The sequence below is a fragment of the Podarcis gaigeae genome, assembly GCF_964106915.1.
Source record: "Podarcis gaigeae genome assembly, chromosome: 5".
In the NCBI taxonomy this organism is placed as follows: Eukaryota; Metazoa; Chordata; class Lepidosauria; order Squamata; family Lacertidae; genus Podarcis; species Podarcis gaigeae.
Genome location: NC_139681.1, coordinates 11,599,206 through 11,617,255, shown reverse-complemented (window position 1 = coordinate 11,617,255; position 18,050 = coordinate 11,599,206). Strand labels below are relative to the sequence as shown.

At 44.5% G+C, this 18,050-nt stretch overlaps 1 protein-coding gene across 2 annotated transcripts; it reads right to left on the bottom strand.

Annotated features, from left to right (window-relative positions):
- Positions 1-3,719: 3,719 nt before the first annotated feature.
- SPON2 (spondin 2) lies at positions 3,720-16,812 on the bottom strand. 2 transcript variants are annotated; one of them, XM_083738506.1, is made up of 6 exons: positions 16,485-16,812; positions 15,617-15,875; positions 15,048-15,271; positions 12,539-12,730; positions 9,493-9,667; positions 3,720-4,027 (listed from the first exon to the last, which is right to left on the bottom strand). In XM_083738506.1, exons 2-6 carry the CDS (start codon positions 15,837-15,839, stop codon positions 3,849-3,851), a joined length of 993 nt encoding a protein of 330 aa, XP_083594632.1. In that variant the 5' UTR covers positions 15,840-15,875; positions 16,485-16,812; the 3' UTR covers positions 3,720-3,848. The 2 variants fall into 2 exon arrangements, with proteins under 2 accessions (XP_083594632.1, XP_083594633.1); XM_083738507.1 differs by lacking the exon at positions 16,485-16,812 and having other exon boundaries at positions 15,617-15,893.
- Positions 16,813-18,050: the final 1,238 nt, after the last annotated feature.

The window sequence follows — 18,050 nt, the reverse complement described above, 5'->3', positions numbered from 1 at the left end:
ACTGATTTCAGTAAAGCGTGTGAGATGTGTTCACTTTTACATGGGATGTGTTTGTAAAAGAAAAAGAAAATACTTTTCTCAACGCTTAGCATATGCAAAATGGCTAAAATATGAGGAGCTACTAAGATGGCCGGGGGGTTGGAGTGGCGCTGTGGGTTAAACCACAGAGCCTAGGACTTGCCGATCAGAAGGTCGTCAGTTCGAATCCCCGCGATGGGGTGAGCTGACTGTCCTGGATAACCGTTTATGGGGAGTGATGTCTATGAACCCTGTGAAACATGCCCAAAATTTGAACTGGTCAGAAACTATGTACATGAAGCACAGTGGAAACATAAGAAGAGCCTTATCAGGATCAGGCCAATGGCCCATTTAGGCCAGCATCCTGTTGTCACAATGGCCAACCAGATGTAACCTGTAACCCGAGTGCCTAACCCAAACCTTAAGGCTAAGAAAAAGTTTAAACCTAACCTCTAACACTAATACATAACTCTAACTCCTCACCTTAATTCCTAACCCTAAACCAGGGGTCAGCAAACTTTTTCAGCAGGGGGCCGGTACACTGTCCCTCAGACCTTGTGGTGGGCCGGACTATACTTTGAAAAAAATATATGAACGAATTCCTTTGCCCCACAAATAACCCAAAGATGCATTTTAAATAAAAGCACACGTTCTACTCATGTAAAAACACACTGATTCCTGGACCATCCGCAGGCCGGATTTAGAAGGCAATTGGGCCAGGTCCAGCCCATGCCCTAAACCTACCCCCAAATCCTCATTCTAGCCTGTTCCCTAACCCAACCTATAATCCTGACCCTAACCCCAACTCTAAACCTAGTCTTAAACCTAACATGAACCACAGTCCTCAGCCCCAGCCACAAACCTTAATCCAATGCCCCAACCCTACACTTAACCCAAGAACATAACCCTAACCACTAACCCTAACTCTATTCCCTAGCACTAAGTCTATCCCCTAGCCCCTTAAACCTAACACATAACTAACCCTAAGCTTAATCTAACCCTAAGCTTAAATCTAACCCTAAGCTTAAATCTAACCCTAACCCTAACCTCAAACCTATTGGATTATTTTTCTTTTCTCTTCCCCACCACCCCACTTTCTCTTCATTTTGCTTTCTTTCTTGTAGGATTCTGGAACACTGCCCAACTCTTGCGTGAGCATATGGTAGAACAAAAGAATGAAATCTCCATTGATGGGAAAATTGGCCTACTGGGCAGAGAGCAATGGGGCACCACTTCTCAGCTTGCAGTGCTCCTCATGCCCTTTCCAAAGACCACCAAAACCCTGAGTGCCAGGAGCTGTCCTCCAACCCCCTGGTCTTCTGGTCAGCCTGTGGCCTGTTTCGCAGGATCTGCCTCAGGTTGTCCAGGAAAGGCTTTCTTGTCCATCAACCAATGTCTCAACCCTAACCCTAACCAATGTCTCAACCAGTGCAGTTTGCTCCCAAATCCCGTGTCCCCATGTGGGGGGGGGGGGGGGACCAAGGAAGTTGCAGCCCTTTTGGGTTTCCTAATACAAGCCAGTTGGATTTCCAAAGTTTCCCCCCTCCTCCGGATCGCAATTTGGGTTTGGGGGTCAGATTGGGTCTGGAGATTCTAGGGTTGGGTTTGCTGAATTGAGCCCTAGAAATTGATGTAGCAGTTGATGTTCTGTTGTATAGATTGTTGTTTGACAGTTCAAAGGGTCTTAATATGAGATGTGTTATTTTGATGCTTTAATGTAATTGTTGAAAACACCTGAGGATCTTACCTGATGAGGTATGGTTTCCAAATGAATGAAATGAATAAAAATGGCAGTCCAGTGATGGCTTGGAGGAGTTGGCTGGTGCTAGGTGATTTAGCAAACCAATGCCAGCCAGCAGCCAAACAAGAGAATTATGGTTTGTTACGGCATTCAGACCATAGTATTTGTCTCTCTCCACACATAAACATGTGATAATGGCTAGCCAAGTTATTTTGTCACGGGGCATTCTTCTTATCCCTGAGAAATTCACGCCTCTTATTTTGTACACCAACGAGGATACTGGTCTTGTATTTTATTCTCTGCCTTTCCTGTCTGGTTTTTTGCTTTGTTTTCTCAAGTGTGCATTAAATATGTTTGCAAATAACACACCATAAATGTCAAAAATCGCAGCAAAATAATTCAGAGGAGTACAGTGCATATAAATACATGTCAAAAGAACACATTCTAATTCTTAAAAGTAGTGACCTTTACTTTTTTTTTTAACTGATATGCATGTCTGATAATTGTAGTACATACGTTTGAGAAATGTTTCTGCCACCAGGTGGCACTGCAGTAGTCCATAATAAAAAGGCTGTTTTCTATCTAGCACAGTGTTTCCCAACCGGTGTTCCGCGGCACACTAGTGTGCCGCGAGACGTTGCCTCGTGTGCCGCTTGGGAAACACTGCTCTAAGCGAGAGGGGACTCTGCTCAGGCTGCATCCGCCGTGCGCGAGGGAGGCGCTTCCTCTCGTGAGGGAGGCGAGAAGAAGGGAGGCGGGGCCGAGCAGGCGGATTGGCCCGGCGGCGGCCGTGACGTCACCCTGCGCGCGGCGGCAGATTCGAAACTCCTCAGGCGCAGGCGCGGCTGGAGCAGGAAGGCCGCTCTGCTTGAGAGGAAAGAGAGGGAGCCGCCGCCGGCGGGATGAAGAACACCGTTCCGCGGAGCACCGTGAAGAAGCTGCTGAGCAAGCACAAGCCGCACTTGCCTCAGGGTCTTACTGCCCACCCGCCTCTGTTTCCTTGCTGTGCTTGCTCAAACGGAACAAAGAGCAGGGAAAGCCCCTCCCCTCCAGGCAAGCAGGCAGGAGGGAGAGAGAGAGCGTGCGAGCTGGCTGGCTTGGGTGAGTAGGTGAGGGAAAACTTTTGCCTTCCTTTCCTCCCTCCCCGTTATACCCCTCTCCTGCATTCTTAGCCAGCTGCTTCTCTGCACACCCCTCTCGTGCTCCTTGTCCGTTCTGTGTTTTTCCTTCCCTCCCCACTTAAAATGTGGTTTAAAAGCATGGATCCACATGGATCCTCAGGATCTTTGCATTGGGTCACCCCAAATTCACCAACAGATCACATAGCATGTCCATGGCTACAGCCTGCCCTCCAAAAATCACGCACCCACTGTTGCCTGGGGCTGCAGTGGTGCAAAAATGTGGTTACAAAACATGGATCCACATGGATCCTCAGGATCTTTGCATTGGGTCACCCCAAATTCACCATCAGATCACATAGCATGTCCATGGCTACAGCCTGCCCCCCCAAAATCACACACCCACTGTTGCCTGGGGCTGCAATGGTGCAAAAACGTGGTTACAAAACATGGATCCACAGGGATTCTCAGGATTTTTGCATTGGGTCACCCCAAATTCACCATCAGATCACATGTCTGTGGCCACAGCATGAAGCACAAAAATGATACATCATTAATATTCACTGCCCACGGCGGCAGCCAATCGGCTGCCGCAAAGGGCGGGCCCTCACAGGTTCACTGAATAAAGTATTTTATAATTTTTCATATTTCTGTTTACTTACTATTTCATAATAAAGTAATTATAAAATACTTTATTTGTGTTTATTTGATTCCTATTAAAGAGAGTTACTTTATATATAGTCAATATAGGCACACCATTTTCTAATGGTGGTGTGCCTCGAGATTTTTTTCATGAAACAAGTGTGCCTTTGCCCAAAAAAGGTTGGGAAACACTGATCTAGCAACTCAAGTTTAGCAAAAACATTTCAACAAAATATTACAACTATTCTGAAAAATAAGGAATATTAACCGGAATAGGTGGTGTTAACCAAGTGTATCCTATATTTAAATTATCTAAATTATTGTCCCCCTCACACGCAGTTATCCGGGTCGCATTCTTTTTCTTCATTCAGCTCTGGGCAGGGTATTCCATTATTGGCCGGCTGTAGACGTATATACCGAGTTCGTCTTTTAGTTCCTAAATGTCCACACGTGCCTCTACAGAGGCCCCAAGAAGACCACAGCGATGTCTCACAATCCAGGGGAGTTTCTGCAATATACAGGAAATTGATAAAGCAATAGGCGTCTGCTTCAGATCCAGTAGCCAAGTTTACATGAACAATATCAAGCATCCTGCCCCCATCCTTGTCCCTCGAGGCCAGGAGAAGGTGATGGAAGCTTCCTGCTTTCCCTCAGCTATGGTATGATGTTGTTGTAAACAAAAATTGCCCTTTTCCCTTATGGGGTATCCAAGAGCCCATATAGAGTCCTTACATAGGTTCCCTGTTGGTAGGAGAGAATAACAGAGGCCAACCAGAGAATACTGAGAAGCAAAGCAGCTAATAAGCTTGATCTTTATTGATCTGTTGCAACAGGGTGCTCCCCTCACACGCAGGAGAGGAGGAGGACCCAGAACAATGGAGTGCAAGGCCTTATAAAGACTTTTGAAATTGCCACCCTGTAGATCAAGACCACCCCCCCAGATACATCATATCTACATCACAGAAAAGGCGGTCTTAAAACAGAAATTTGAATGTTGTTTTTCTCCTGTCCTTGTTTATCTCCTGTCTGGCAGGTTACTTGATTGGATTGCCAATCTTTTGTAATGATAAATACTTAGTTCCTGGGCCATGTCACAGGCTCACACCCTGTTCATATCTTAAATGTGCCCTTAAGACAGGATTTGTGAGGAAAGAGACAATGGGGAGGTTTCCCACTTTGACCTTGCAGAGAAAACATTTGCTCAGTTTAGGAATCAAAATGGTTCCAGGTTGGTCTTCCTGTGCTGATCTATGTCCGTGCTTGGTTGGTACACTTATGAACATTACCATATATCTAAGACCATAAAATTCCTATCACACTGTGTTGGCAAACTGTGGTTAATTTCAAACAAGCCAGGTTTAAGCCATAGGTCTCTGACAATACGTGGGGATATCCCTGGCCCCCAAGTCTTGCAGGCCTTTAAAAGTAAGCACCAGCACACTCTGAGTGCCAGCATTGTTCAAGATCTGGTGACTTGTATTAAACTAACTGAAATTTCCACATATATGAAATAGTCTTTCCAGTCAGAATTCGCAACAAGTGTTTTCCATAGTGTTTTCCCCTATTTTCCCTAACATAATGTCACAATATATATATGAAATAGTCTGTCTATGGGGAGAAAGAGAGAGAGAGAGAGAGAGAGAGAGAGAGAGAGAGAGAGAGAGAGAGAGAGAATTTGCTGAGTTTGGCTTCTTTCCTCTAGCCTAGAGGTCAGCAACCTTTTTCAGCCATGGGCCGGTCCACCATCCCTCAGACCATATGGCGGGCTGGACTATATTGGGGGGGGGGAATGAACGAATTCCTATGCCCCACAAATAACCCAGAGATGCATTTTAAATAAAAGGACACATTCTACTCATGTAAAAACATGCTGATTCCCGGACCGTCCATGGGCCGGATTTAGAAGGTCATTGGGCCAGATCCGGCACCCGGGCCTTAGATTGCCTACCCCTGCTCTAGTGATCTGTTCTAACATCTCTTTTGATCTCTCAGTTCACTGTTTCTGATAGCAGTGGTCTATAGTCCAAGGTTTGCATCAGGCTTCCTATCTTAGCTTCTCCTTCACTCTCAAAGTTAAGCAACAATGGAATACATTGTAGGCTCAGAAAGTTTTTTTGAGGTTGAATCCTGACAAGACAGAAGTACTGTTTTGGGGGACAGGGGGTGGGCAGGTGTGGGGGATTCCCTGGTGCTGAATGGGGTAACTGTGCCTCTGAAGGATCAGGTACGCAGCCTGAGAGTCATTTTGGACTCACAGCTGTCCATGGAGGCGCAGGTCAATACTGTGTCTAAGGCAGCTGTCTACCAGCTCCATCTGGACCACCGGCTGAGACCCTACCTGCCCGTGGACTGCCTCGCCAGAGTGGTGCATGCTCTGGTTATTTCCCACTTGGACTACTGCAATGCGCTCTACGTGGGGCTACCTTTGAAGGTGACTCAGAAACTACAACTAATCCAGAATGCGGCAGCTAGACTGGTGACTGGGAGTGGCCGCCGAGACCATATAACACTCAGCCTAGTATACCCGAAGGAGCGTCTCCACCCCTATCGTTCAGCCCACACACTGAGGTCCAGCTTCGAGGGCCTTCTGGCAGTTCCCTTACTGCGAGAAGTGAGCTTACGGGGAACCAGGCAGAGGGCCTTCTCGATAGTGGCGCCCGCCCTGTGGAATGCCCTCCTATCAGATGTCAATGAAATTAACAACTATCTGACTTTTAGAAGACATCTGAAGGCATCTGTTGAGGGAAGTTTTTAAGCTTTGATGTTTTATTGCATTTTTAATATTCTGTTGGGAGCCTCCCAGAGTGGCTGGGGAAACCCAGCCAGATGGACAGGGTATAAATAATAAATTGTTGTTGCTGTTGCTGTTTTGCTGTTGCTGTTGCTGTTGCTGTTGCTGTTGCTGTTGCTGTTGCTGTTATGAACTACTTGGCAAACTATGAAGATTCCTAAGAGAATGTGTGCTAAATGCTTTCACTTTCTAAAGGTATAATATGCATAAATGATTGCCTTGAATTTCCTTTTAGGAAATTCCTAGGCATGGAAATCCTAGGCTCAAACAACCATTGGTGTAAGGAAAGAGTTAAGGCCCTTGAAAGTTCACTCAAGCACCATAATGCATGGGAATGATAAATTATGATGCCAGTTTTGGCTAACTCTGACTGAACATAAGCAGCACTGGGGCTGAAAGTCCAAGGGAAAGCGTACATGACGTGTTGCAAAATATGCTTACTTCCTTGGTGGTGATTACAATTTCCATGCTGTTTAACATGTGGGTGAATTTGTAAGCACCTTAACTAAACACTTACTAAAAAGTAAAGGGACCCCTGACCGTTAGGTCCAGCTCCGGACGACTCTCGGCTTGTGGCGCTCATCTCGCTTTACTGGCCACGGGAGCCAGCATACAGCTTCCAGCACATGTGGCCAGCATGCCTAAGCCGCTTCTGGCGAAACCAGAGCAGCGCACGGAAACACCGTTTAGCTTCCCGCTGGAGTGGTACCTATTTATCTACTTGCACTTTGACGTGCTTTTGAACTGCTAGGTTGGCAGGAGCTGGGACCGAGCAACAGTGGTACCTATTTATCTATTTATTTATTTATCCAACAGTGGTACCTATTTATCTACCACTATTTATTGCAGAGTGGTACCTATTTATCTACTTTGACATGCTTTTGAACTGCTAGGTTGGCAGGAGCAGGATCTGAGCAATGGGAGCTCATCCTTTCGCGCAGATTCGAACCGCCGACCTTCTGATCGGCAAGCCCTAAGCTCTGTGGTTTATACATCCCCAAACACTTACTAGCTGAAGGTAAAAGAAACTTCTCAGATGGACCAGGGGTGTTTGTGAGAGGACCTCTGCCCTAAGGTATGAATGAAGCAGTAGTCTGCACAGTTTTTAACCAAAGTAAAGCAGAGGCACTAATGGTCACTCTTTCATCTAGTCAAATAATTTAACACACTCGGTGAGGGCTGGTTGCAGAAAAGCCATCCTTCCACATGCCTGTGGTACCATTGCACAACCTGCAGCTTTTTAAAATCAGCTTTGTTGTGGCTGGTCATATGAATGTCCAGCGGGCAGTGGCAGCAATCTGCCAGCAGATGTGTGGCATCAGCATAAAGCACTTCATGTGACCTGCCTGATGAAATTCCACTCTAGCCAGTACAGTGGTACCTTGGTTCTCAAATGCCTTGGTTCTCAAACGCCTGGGTACTCAAACGCCAGAAACCTGGAAGTGTTCCAGTTTTCGAACATTTTTCGGAAGCCGAACATCCGATGCAGTTGTTGGCTATTGTTTCTGGAACACCTGCACCAATCAGAACCTTGGTTTCTGAACATTTCAGAAGTCAAACGGACTTCTGAAACGGATTAAGTTTGGCGCTTTTGTTATTGCTATTTATTTTGCATTTTGGTTTTTGAGGCTTTTTTGGTTAATTTGTTTTTTGTGACTGTGGAACCCAGTTCAGCTACCATAGCTGTCAACGTTTTCCTTTTTTTTAAGGGAAATTTCCTTTTTCCAAATAGGATTCCTCGCAAGAAAAGGGAAAAGTTGACAGCTATGCAGATTCTGATAGATTGACTGTGTGACTGCGGAAGTGGATAAACGCCCCCCATTCAAACATTGACTATCAGTGCAGGTAAGAAAAAAAAATATTTTTATTTTTTATCATCTACAATACAGTCTTATTTATTTTATAGTACAGTACATTGATTAGTGCTTCCATTTTATGGATCAATGGTTTTGTTAAGATAGTAAAATTCATGTTAAATTACTGTTTTAGGGGTTGTTTTTAAAAGCCTGGATTAATTCGTTTTGCATTATCTTTGAGAAAGCGTGCCTTGGTTTTGGAACGCTTTGGTTTTGGAACGGACTTCCAGATTAAGTTTGAGACCCAAGGTACCACTGTACTCCTTTGGAAGTAAACTTCACTACCACTTGCAGAAGGGAAATTGTGTGGGAAACTGTAGTCAAGCATAACTAGCAAGCTGAGGGCTGGTTAATGCATGAAGGGGTTAAGGCCACAAAATTGCATTCCTAGGCTCAGCTGGGTAACATCCCTCTCCTGGAAGGAAGTTAAGTCCCCTCCTTTCTTTGTTCTTTTTTCACCATGTGAACTCACCAAGATAGCTCACTACAAGCTCAGACCATGTACTTAGAGCTATTTCACTATATTTTGTATCCCAAGATTTCTGCCTACCTGCCACTGCATGGAATAACACGTGAATCTGACCTTCTGACCTTCAGTGTTTGTAAGTAAAGCATTCAAACTTATTAATGGTATGGTCTGTTCATTGTGAGAGGGATAGAAAGGGGAAGCATAATAAGCAGCTAGAACAGAATATTTAAAAGGTCTATTATTCCATTGCTTAACTTTGCTGCATGATTCTGTGTTTTTAAAGTCTGTTGGGGGCTCTTTTTTTGCTGGAGAGTATGTTTAGCCTTAAGGGACGTGGGTGGTGCTGTGGTTAAACCACAGAGCCTAGGACTTGCCTATCAGAAGGTTGGCGGTTCTAATCCCCACAATGAAGTGAGCTCCCGTTGCTCGGTCTCTGCTCCTGCCAACCTAACAGTTCGAAAGCATGCCAAGTAGATAAATAGGTACCGCTCCAGCGGGAAGCTAAACGGCGTTTCCGTGTGCTGCTCTGGTTCGCCAGAAGTGGCTTAGTCATGCTGGCCACATGACCCAGGAGCTGTACGCCGGCTCCCTTGGCCAGTAAAGCAAGATGAGTGCCACAACCCCAGAGTCGGCCATGACTGGACCTAATGGTCAGGGGTCCCTTTACCTTTATGTTTAGCCTTGCACTTTGGATCTAGGGATCCAGCCAATGCTTTTATTAATTATCCCACAAGGATTATCTATATAAATCTATTTTTGCCATTTCTCCATATGATCTCCCTGTGCATTCATTTTTTTCACATTACATACATACTTATAGCAAAACAGTCCACGTTATCAAAGTGTTAAACACTTACCTGAAACAGAATCATCAATTTCATTCCTGATTGCAGTCACATTGGGCTGAGGAGGAGGAAATCCTAGTTTGCCTCTTTTCACTTTTATCATGGTTACTCGAGCGATAGGTGGCAATTTTTTAAGCTTGGGGTAATAAAACGAGTTTGCTGGGTGACTTGGAGAGGAAGAAGTGATCTGTGAATTGAAACACATATACAAAAGATACCAATTTACAAAGGGAATCTGCAGCAAAATGTTGCAGTGTGGGTTGCTCCTGTGCAGGGTTCCACCACTTCCATTTTCTGTCCCATCACCATCCATCATAGATCTGCACCCATTGAACACGCTCAGTTCTCATTTTTCCCTAAAGGTTTCTTTTTGATCTTTTACAAATCTTGGGGTTCCATCAAATCTGCTGGTGAATAGATGGCACGTTTTGGCTGCATAAATACAAGCAGTCAGAGAACTATTAGTATAGCTCTCAGTATAGACTAGGAGAGTGCACTGGCTCTGGCCAGATATATGCCAGTCTTGTGGTCTGGGGAGCCCAAAACCTCTGTTATGTACTGAAGTTCTCACCCTGGGCCAGCAGGGGGATACTGTAGATAGTTATGCAAATAAGGGATCGAAAGTGACATTCAGTGATTGGATAGTTTTAGAAAATTGTTACAGTTACGTTGTACTGGAACTCTATATACGCAGGCTGACTGAACCCTTCAGTTCAGTTCTGTTCTGGCCTGTGAATAAACAAGAGTTGTTTGAAGAATCGCTTTGTCGTCTGATATGTTCACCCACAACTTAACAACCTCCATGCGCACTGCCCAGGCTTGTGCCCCAAAGAATGAATGAATGAATGAATGAATGAATCTTTATTTGCGTCAGCCATCAGCCATAGCAATAAAACAAAGTTACGATATACAAAGGATAGAAATAAAAAGTCAATTATATAAAATACTCGCTGCTGCATTGCTCCTTTTTTGGTAACAGTGCAGACCTCTGTGCATGGCAGGAGCACCATGTAGAAAGAAAAAAAATTAATTGCACCTATTTGTTGCGGCAAAAAAGCTCTTGCCTCTGGAATGCTCTTTTAAAAACAGCATTAGAGAAATGTCAAAAGAGGGGTAGAATTTGGTAGGGACAGGAAGAGGGATTATTGATCGTAAGCAGCATAGCATGCTCTCCAAAGAGATACTAGGCAGTTTTAGACAGCAAGATGCAAAAGGATTCAGATAACTGCAAAGGGGTTTAGAAGGGCGGCTATAATCCATAGGTTTGTAAAAACAAAGACCAGTGTGGTCTGAAACACCAGATTTGGGATCTTGGCAAGGAGTAAGAACTGCTGCAACTTAGCTGTCAGCAGACAAGGTGTCAACTGCAGAATATGCACTGGGTTTGAGAGTTAGGATAGTGATCAACTTGCTTTGGAGTCACAAAAAAACCCCATACTTTATGACATCACATTTGACTGGGAACCCAAATACACAGAGTTGTGTGCATCGCTTGATGCCCTCAATTGCTAACTCAGATATCTGAAGAAGTGTGCATGCACACGAAAGCTCATACCAAGAACTAACTTAGTTGGTCTTTACGGTGCTACTGGAAGGAATTTTTTTTGTTTTGACTATGGCAGACCAACACGGCTACCTATCTGTAACTTAAAAAACCCCATACTTTATGACATCACATTTGACTGGGAGCCTACATACAAAGAGTTGTGTGCATCGCTTGATGCCCTCAATTGCTAACTCTTAAAATCAGGAGGTAGTGCTCTTGTGAAAGAGGCTTATGTGATTTGACCTCTATACAGATGTCCAATGAACGTCTCTTGTTGTCGTTGGCATCCGTCTGTCTCGAGAGACAATGGAGTGCGCCTGTGGGGGTGAAGTCGAACCACTGAGATTCACAGCACTTGCTGTGCCTGCAGAGACCAGCAGTAACTCATAACTGCTCCCTCCCGCATTGTGTTTGCTGGATTAGTGCGCCAAAGTGACCTGCCAGGTCACTTCCTGAGCAGTGTGTATGGAGATCCTGGACCGCCCACATGACAACATCCCAAAGATATCTCTTAAGGCAGCGGAGGTTTAGAACTAGAGTTTTCCCTCTCCCAAATGAGTTACCTTCCCCTGTTGATGAGCGCCATCTGCCCCACACTTCCCTCTACAACACATGCAGAAACTGCCCAAAATATAGACAACGTAGAGACTGAGGGACAGAGGAAACAGGCATGATCCCAACCTCCCTGGCTTAAGTCAAATCTGCTCTTGTGTGTTTTGGGGATTTTAAAATTTTATTACGATGCATCTATAATGGAAAAGGTGGAACTGGGAAGGCGGGGGGGGGGGGGCGGGGAGACACCCCTGATTACACCATCAAGGTCTTATAGAAAAATAAATGGATGAAAAGCAGAGTCCCTGTATCATTAAACATTAAGGTTTCTATATAAATAATTTTTCAAAATATAAGCCAACAGTCAAATAATGCCAGCAAATTTAATTTCCATATTAGCTTTCTTTTCACTAGAATTCATTATTACGTAACTAAGTTGAATTAATTGAGTAAGTAGAATTGATTAATGTAGATTAATCAATTAAACAATAATTTTGATTGGGTCGCTTCACACTTCTTTGACGGAACGTCCCCACTACAAAACAATACAGCAGAGCATGGTTCAGCTGAAATGTGGAATAATAAAGTTATGGCACATCATGTCCTTTCGGGTCATGTGGCCAGCATGACTAAGCCGCTTCAGGCGAACCAGAGCAGCACACGGAAATGCTGTTTACCTTCCCGCCGGAGTGGTACCTATTTATCTACTTGTACTTTGACATGCTTTCAAACTGCTAGGTGGGCAGGAGCAGGGACCAAGCAACGGGAGGTCACCCCTTCACGGGGATTCAAACCGCCGACCTTCTGATCGGCAAGTCCTAGGCTCTGTGGTTTAACCCACAGCCCCACCCGTGTCCCTATGCTACCATCACAATTATGGCTGTGATATAAAATAATGATCACACTAATGTTGAATGGAATTGTGTGTTTGACCAGTCAAGGCACGGCTTAGAAACTTACCTCTGTGACAGGATCCTGTGGGATAGTGGCAAAATTGGGGGAGGAAAACGTGAAGCCGCTGTCAGTGCCAGCATCATACGGGAAAAGATCCAAAGATATTTTCTGTTTCCAGTGGTCTTTTTCACACAGATTTAAACTGTCAATGCCCACGAACCAGTCAGGGCTGGGCACAATTCGCACCGCAATGGACACCTAGCAATTAAAAAAAAAAAGAAAAGGCTTACTTCAGAACCCGAATTAAGCACGTTAGATTAAGCCTCCTTAGATTATTGCAGCACAACTTCACATGTAAATAAACCAGTGTAACAGTAATATCATAACATATCCTCCAAAATTTCTCCAATGGAAATAGGGATGTTTTATTCAATAATCATAAAAAGTTGATTATTTATATGCCACCCATTAAACATTTTAAAAAATCCCGATACAGGCTTCTAAAGGTTGTATCTCCTTGGCTCAGGAGTCGCATAACTCCATACCCTCCAACATTTCTCTGATGAAAATAGGGATGTACTAAGGGAAAGCGGGACATTCTGGGATCAAATCAGAACCCAGGATGCCTTCTGTAAATCCAGGACTGTCACTGGAAAACAGGGACACTTGGAGGGTCTGTCGTAATCCTGTTTTAGAAATAATCTACTTTATTTATTATTATTTATTATCTCACAATACGGCCCTTTCCCACATCATACTTGGCGGCCCTCTTGAGCAAAATATATTAAACTCTGCGGTGCTTATATAAGAGACTCTTCTTCAAATTTCAGTCATGCGCATATTGGGCTGTGTACAAATCTATTTGTGCAAGAGTAGAGCAGACTTCTAATGCGATGGGACATTTCCTTCCTCTCCTCCTCCTGGCAGTCTCTGCTCCACCCTCAAAATCTGCAGTGGGTGAAAAGAGGAAGGTGGCATCTGCTCACGCAGTTTCACCCATGCTTCCAAGAGCTGCAACCTTTGATTGACAAATCAGTTAGATGGCTCAATTGACCCTCAGGCCTATGCAGGGGGAGGGGGGCAGCTGGATACACTTGTGATAGGCCTTGGAGGGCTAAGTTGGTTGGGGGGCCCTGCCAGCGACCTGCCAAACTTAGGCTGTCATGCCAAGAGCACCCTGTCAGAGTTGCGGCACCCCCAAGGTAAAAAAAGGTGAAGGTAAAGGACCCCCGGACAGTTAAATCCAGGCAAATGCGACTATGGGGTTGTGGCACTCATCTGGCTTTCAGGCCGAGGGAGCCGGCATTTGTCCACAGACAGCATTCTGGGTTATGTGGCCAGCAGGACTAACCCGCTTCTGGCGCAACGGGACACAGTGATAGAAACCAGAGCGCATGGAAATGCCCGCCGCAGCGGTACCTATTTATCTACTTGCACTGGTGTGCTTTCAGACTGCTAGGTTGGCAGGAGCTAGAACAGAGCAACAGGAGCTCACCCCGTCATGGGGATTCGAACCGCCAACCTTCCGATCGGCAGTCCCAAGAGGCTCAGTGGTTTAGACCACAACGCCACCCCAAGGCTCTATGCCCAGCATGACCAATTTTGTTGCACTTTCCTAAATCTTCCACTGGACCCGTACCTCCCAGCTGGCTGGGGACTTAATGCGCTGCTAGACTTTGATAGTAAAATCTGGACCTGTGTTACTGCATACTAGCAGATTAGGATCTGATTAGGCGCTCCCGCTACCACAGTGGCGCATGTCCTGGGCTGTCGGAGCCACATGACTGGTGCAACAAATTGGTTTATCTGAGCTACCTTGCTCTTATGTAACCAAGCAGGCTGTTTTTTTTTTGTTTGCTTGTTTGTTTGTTTGAGTTTATAACTTTATTCTAACAAGACTCTCGCCCAGGGCATCACACAAGCTCTGCATGGGCCTGTTGACACCCCAATTAATAGGATCCAAAATGCAGCAGTCTGATTGGTCCTAGAACAATAGGATCCAAAATGCAGCAGTCTGATTGGTCCTAGAACAATGCAGCAGTATGATTGCTCTGCAGGAGCCACCCAATCCAGCTCCAGATGGAAGTGAATCCACAGCCTGATTGGCCTACAGGAGAATTCTGGAATTAGCCAATCACGTGCAGCCCATTGTGTAAATAATGTATATAAAGCAGTTTGGGGGAACTTTCATTTTCCTCCTCCCCACTATGAGCTGAATAAAGAGCATGAAATCCACACTCGACCCCGAGTATATTTCATAACTACTTATATTTTAAAAAAAACATATGAAGGTGGCAGGAACCATCTTAAAAGAGGCATTCCCCCTGCGGACAGCCACACAACGACATGCCTCTCCAGAAAGGTGCTTGCTGTGACGTACACATCTAAAATTGAAGGATGCCCGGTTATTGAAAACCATTGTTTTAATTGCATGCAATTTTGGGTGGAAAGCAACTGATTGAATAACACACTCGTTTTAAGTAACCGACTTCCATTTCTTTAATCAGGTGATGGCTCTATTTTTAAATTTATCTTTTTACCCAAAAATAGGCCAATGAGCATCTCCCCTACTTACCAGCGGGTGTCGAGGGTGGACCTCCAGGTCTGCGGCCGTTTGCCCCGTGCCAGTGGCAATGGCAGGAGCGGAGAATATTCCGTGAATGCTTTGGATTTTTTCCCCAGCTGCTTCTATTTCCTTCATTAATGCCCAGGGTTCACCTCTTTCGGCAAAGTCACGCATCCCGTTGCTGGCAAACTCGTTCATTTTCCACATGTTATAGTCAGAGTTATGGGCAGCTCCTGTGGAAGGGAAGACATTGCAGCAGGCAGGAGTCTGGTTTAGATTTGCTTAATAATATGCTGTATGCTGTTCCTTCTCCTCGCTTTCTGAAGTGGAACAAGCTATGTTTAAAGAAGTAAGGTATGCTGTTTACTTTAGCTGCAGCAAAATTGGAAACAGAAGCTAGCCGGAGAAACCAGCCCCACATTGTATAACACGGAGCTTGCTGAGAGTGCATGTTTGGGTCTCTCAGTCATAGGAACTTAGACGTAACTTGATTACAAAAAAAAAAGAAAAGAAAAGAAAAGATGGTACGGTTTTTAGAGAGTTAGCTTGCCTTTAGTAACTGCACGAGCTTGACTTACCCAGAAGTGACGACCATTGTGCTGGAGGCCTATACAGAGGGTACTGCTTAGGGAACGATGCTTGACTCCACTTTCCTGTGAAAACAATGGTGTACCTTGCAAGTTCTTCTGCTGTGCAGACAGAGTCTTCCTCAAGAGGCAAACAATTAACAAAGCTCAGAACAGTGAAGAGCAATGCTATGATGATTCTATAGGAGCTGGAGACAGCCGTCAAGTTTTCCATTTCCTCGCCCGTGCGGAAAACCCTCCACGTTCGTCTCTGTGGGTTAAATAAATGAAAGCTTGATACAGTTAGACTCTGAGCATGCAGGAAGTCAACTGCCAAAAACTCTGCTGCATTTAAGAATCATAAGACTTTCAAATAAGTTGAAGTTGTAACAGTACCCCAAACAAATGTTTCCGATTGGAAAATGAAACATGTTTCTGGTGACATGTTTTTTCAAGATCCGTTTACAGTTTTGCTTTTTCAGTCTTATTGGAATCACATCTTGGCCCAATTATGTTAGCAATTGTTTCGGTGCGTATGGTATATATGTTTTAAAATATTAAGTTGCATGTCATTTTGCCCAGAGACATACTTCCCTTGAAAATTGAGTTTAAAAACTGCTTCATGGCACATAAAACTGTGGGTTGGAGTTAGTACATGCAGATTTAAGGCATAATCTAGCTGCTAGGTCCCATAATGCAGAAATTAGGGCACATTTTACAAGGTATTAGATAATAAAACACCAAACTATGATTGTTTAAAACAATAACTTTTAACATTATTTTAAAAACTTCTTTACTTTAAGAATTCGACCGAATTAAAAACAGCAGCTAAGATAGCAGGAATGTACATTAGTAATACATACAAATATTTCACACTTACTGGGTGGTGTTTCCTGTGAAGCCCTGGAAAGTTGAGAGCCCTTCCTTGTTCTCGCAGCTGAGCAGTTCTGCCACAGAAAAGGAAGAAACCAGAGTGCTTGCTGCTATTTATGCCAGACGTTAGGTCCCTTTGGTCCAAGGCTGATTGCAACCTTTAGACTAGATGAGCCGAATGCATCTTGTCCTTGTTTGAAACGTTTTCACTGTTTCATGAGAATTAATAAAAAAAGAAACCCTATTAAAATTGTGGTGCCGAACAGATAAAACAAGATTTTAGAGAACCTTACGTTATTGCCATCAGTTCAAGGTTTCTGAAGACTGTTCATGTCTTTGTTCTTGGTTTCATGCCCCGAAGCTAAGGACAAACTGCTTCCAAGACAAAACCTTTCTGGTGGAAGAGTTTTAGATGAGAAGCACATTTTTGTAAGTTTTATTGTTTGACAGATGGCTTTTTGAAGTATTGACTGAAAGCACTCCCCTCTAATTCACCCATATGCGCACGTCTCAGCTGGAAGAAGAAAACCAAAGGTGCCTAGGGAAAATATTGTCACTACAAATATGCTTTAGGAAAGCAGTTATACACTGTGTACATTTTAATTGCTGTACACTATCTGGAGAAGCATGGGATGCGGGTGGCGCTGTGGGTTAAACCACAGAGCCTAGGACTTGCCAATCAGAAGTTCGGCGGTTCAAATCCCCGCGATGGGGTGAGCTCCCGTTGCTCGGTCCCTGCTCCTGCCAACCTAGCAGTTTGAAAGCACATCAAAGTGCAAGTAGATAAATAGGTACCGCTCCGGCGGGAAGGTTAATGGCGTTTCCGTGCGCTGCTCTGGTTCGCCAGAAGTGGTTTAGTCAAGCTGTCTGCGGACCAATGCCAGCTCCCTTGCCCTATAGAGCGAGATGAGCGCCGCAACCCCAGAGTCGGTCACGACTGGACCTAATGGTCAGGGGTCCCTTTACTTTACCTTATCTGGAGAAGACATCCTTATTTGACAAGGTGCCACTAGGACGCCCCTCTGGAAAAAGTGTCACAGTTGTCATGTTTCAAATAAACTTGTAACAGAAAAATAAATAAATTATATACAAACGTTTACTATAACTTACGTTCATTAAAAACCCATGTAACTCCTCCCATTGGTTTAAACAGGTTGCCTGTTACACCCATTAATTGCTAATAATGTCATCTCATTAAGCCAAGCTTCTTTCCACCCATCTATGTCTTTGGAGATTGAAGGAAAGCAGAGGAGAGGGAGGAGCTGAAGTCCAAGGAGGCTGAACGTATAGCACTTCAATACAATTTTTTTATTTGGTTTTAAAAAGTATAAACATAGAACAAGAAAACAATTCCCTATCCAAATATCGAGATTACTCTGTATCTCCTGACTTCCCCCCATCCCTTCCATGGGTCCAACAGTATTATTTACAACTGCATATCAATATTTGGGACACAGGTGGTGCTGTGGGTTAAACCACAGAGCCTAGGACTTGCCGATCAGAAGGTCGGCGGTTCAAATCCCCGCAACGGGGTGAGCTCCCGTTGCTCGGTCCCTGCTCCTGCCAACCTAGC

Coding starts and splice junctions, on each gene's coding strand:
- SPON2 (XM_083738506.1), bottom strand. CDS start 15,839: ATGGAAAACTTGACGGCTGTCTCCAGCTCCTATAGAATCATCATAGCA. Junction 15,272..15,616: donor ACAATGGTCGTCACTTCTGG/GTAAGTCAAGCT, acceptor TCCCTTCCACAG/GAGCTGCCCATAACTCTGAC. Junction 9,668..12,538: donor CACAGGATCCTGTCACAGAG/GTAAGTTTCTAA, acceptor TTCAATTCACAG/ATCACTTCTTCCTCTCCAAG.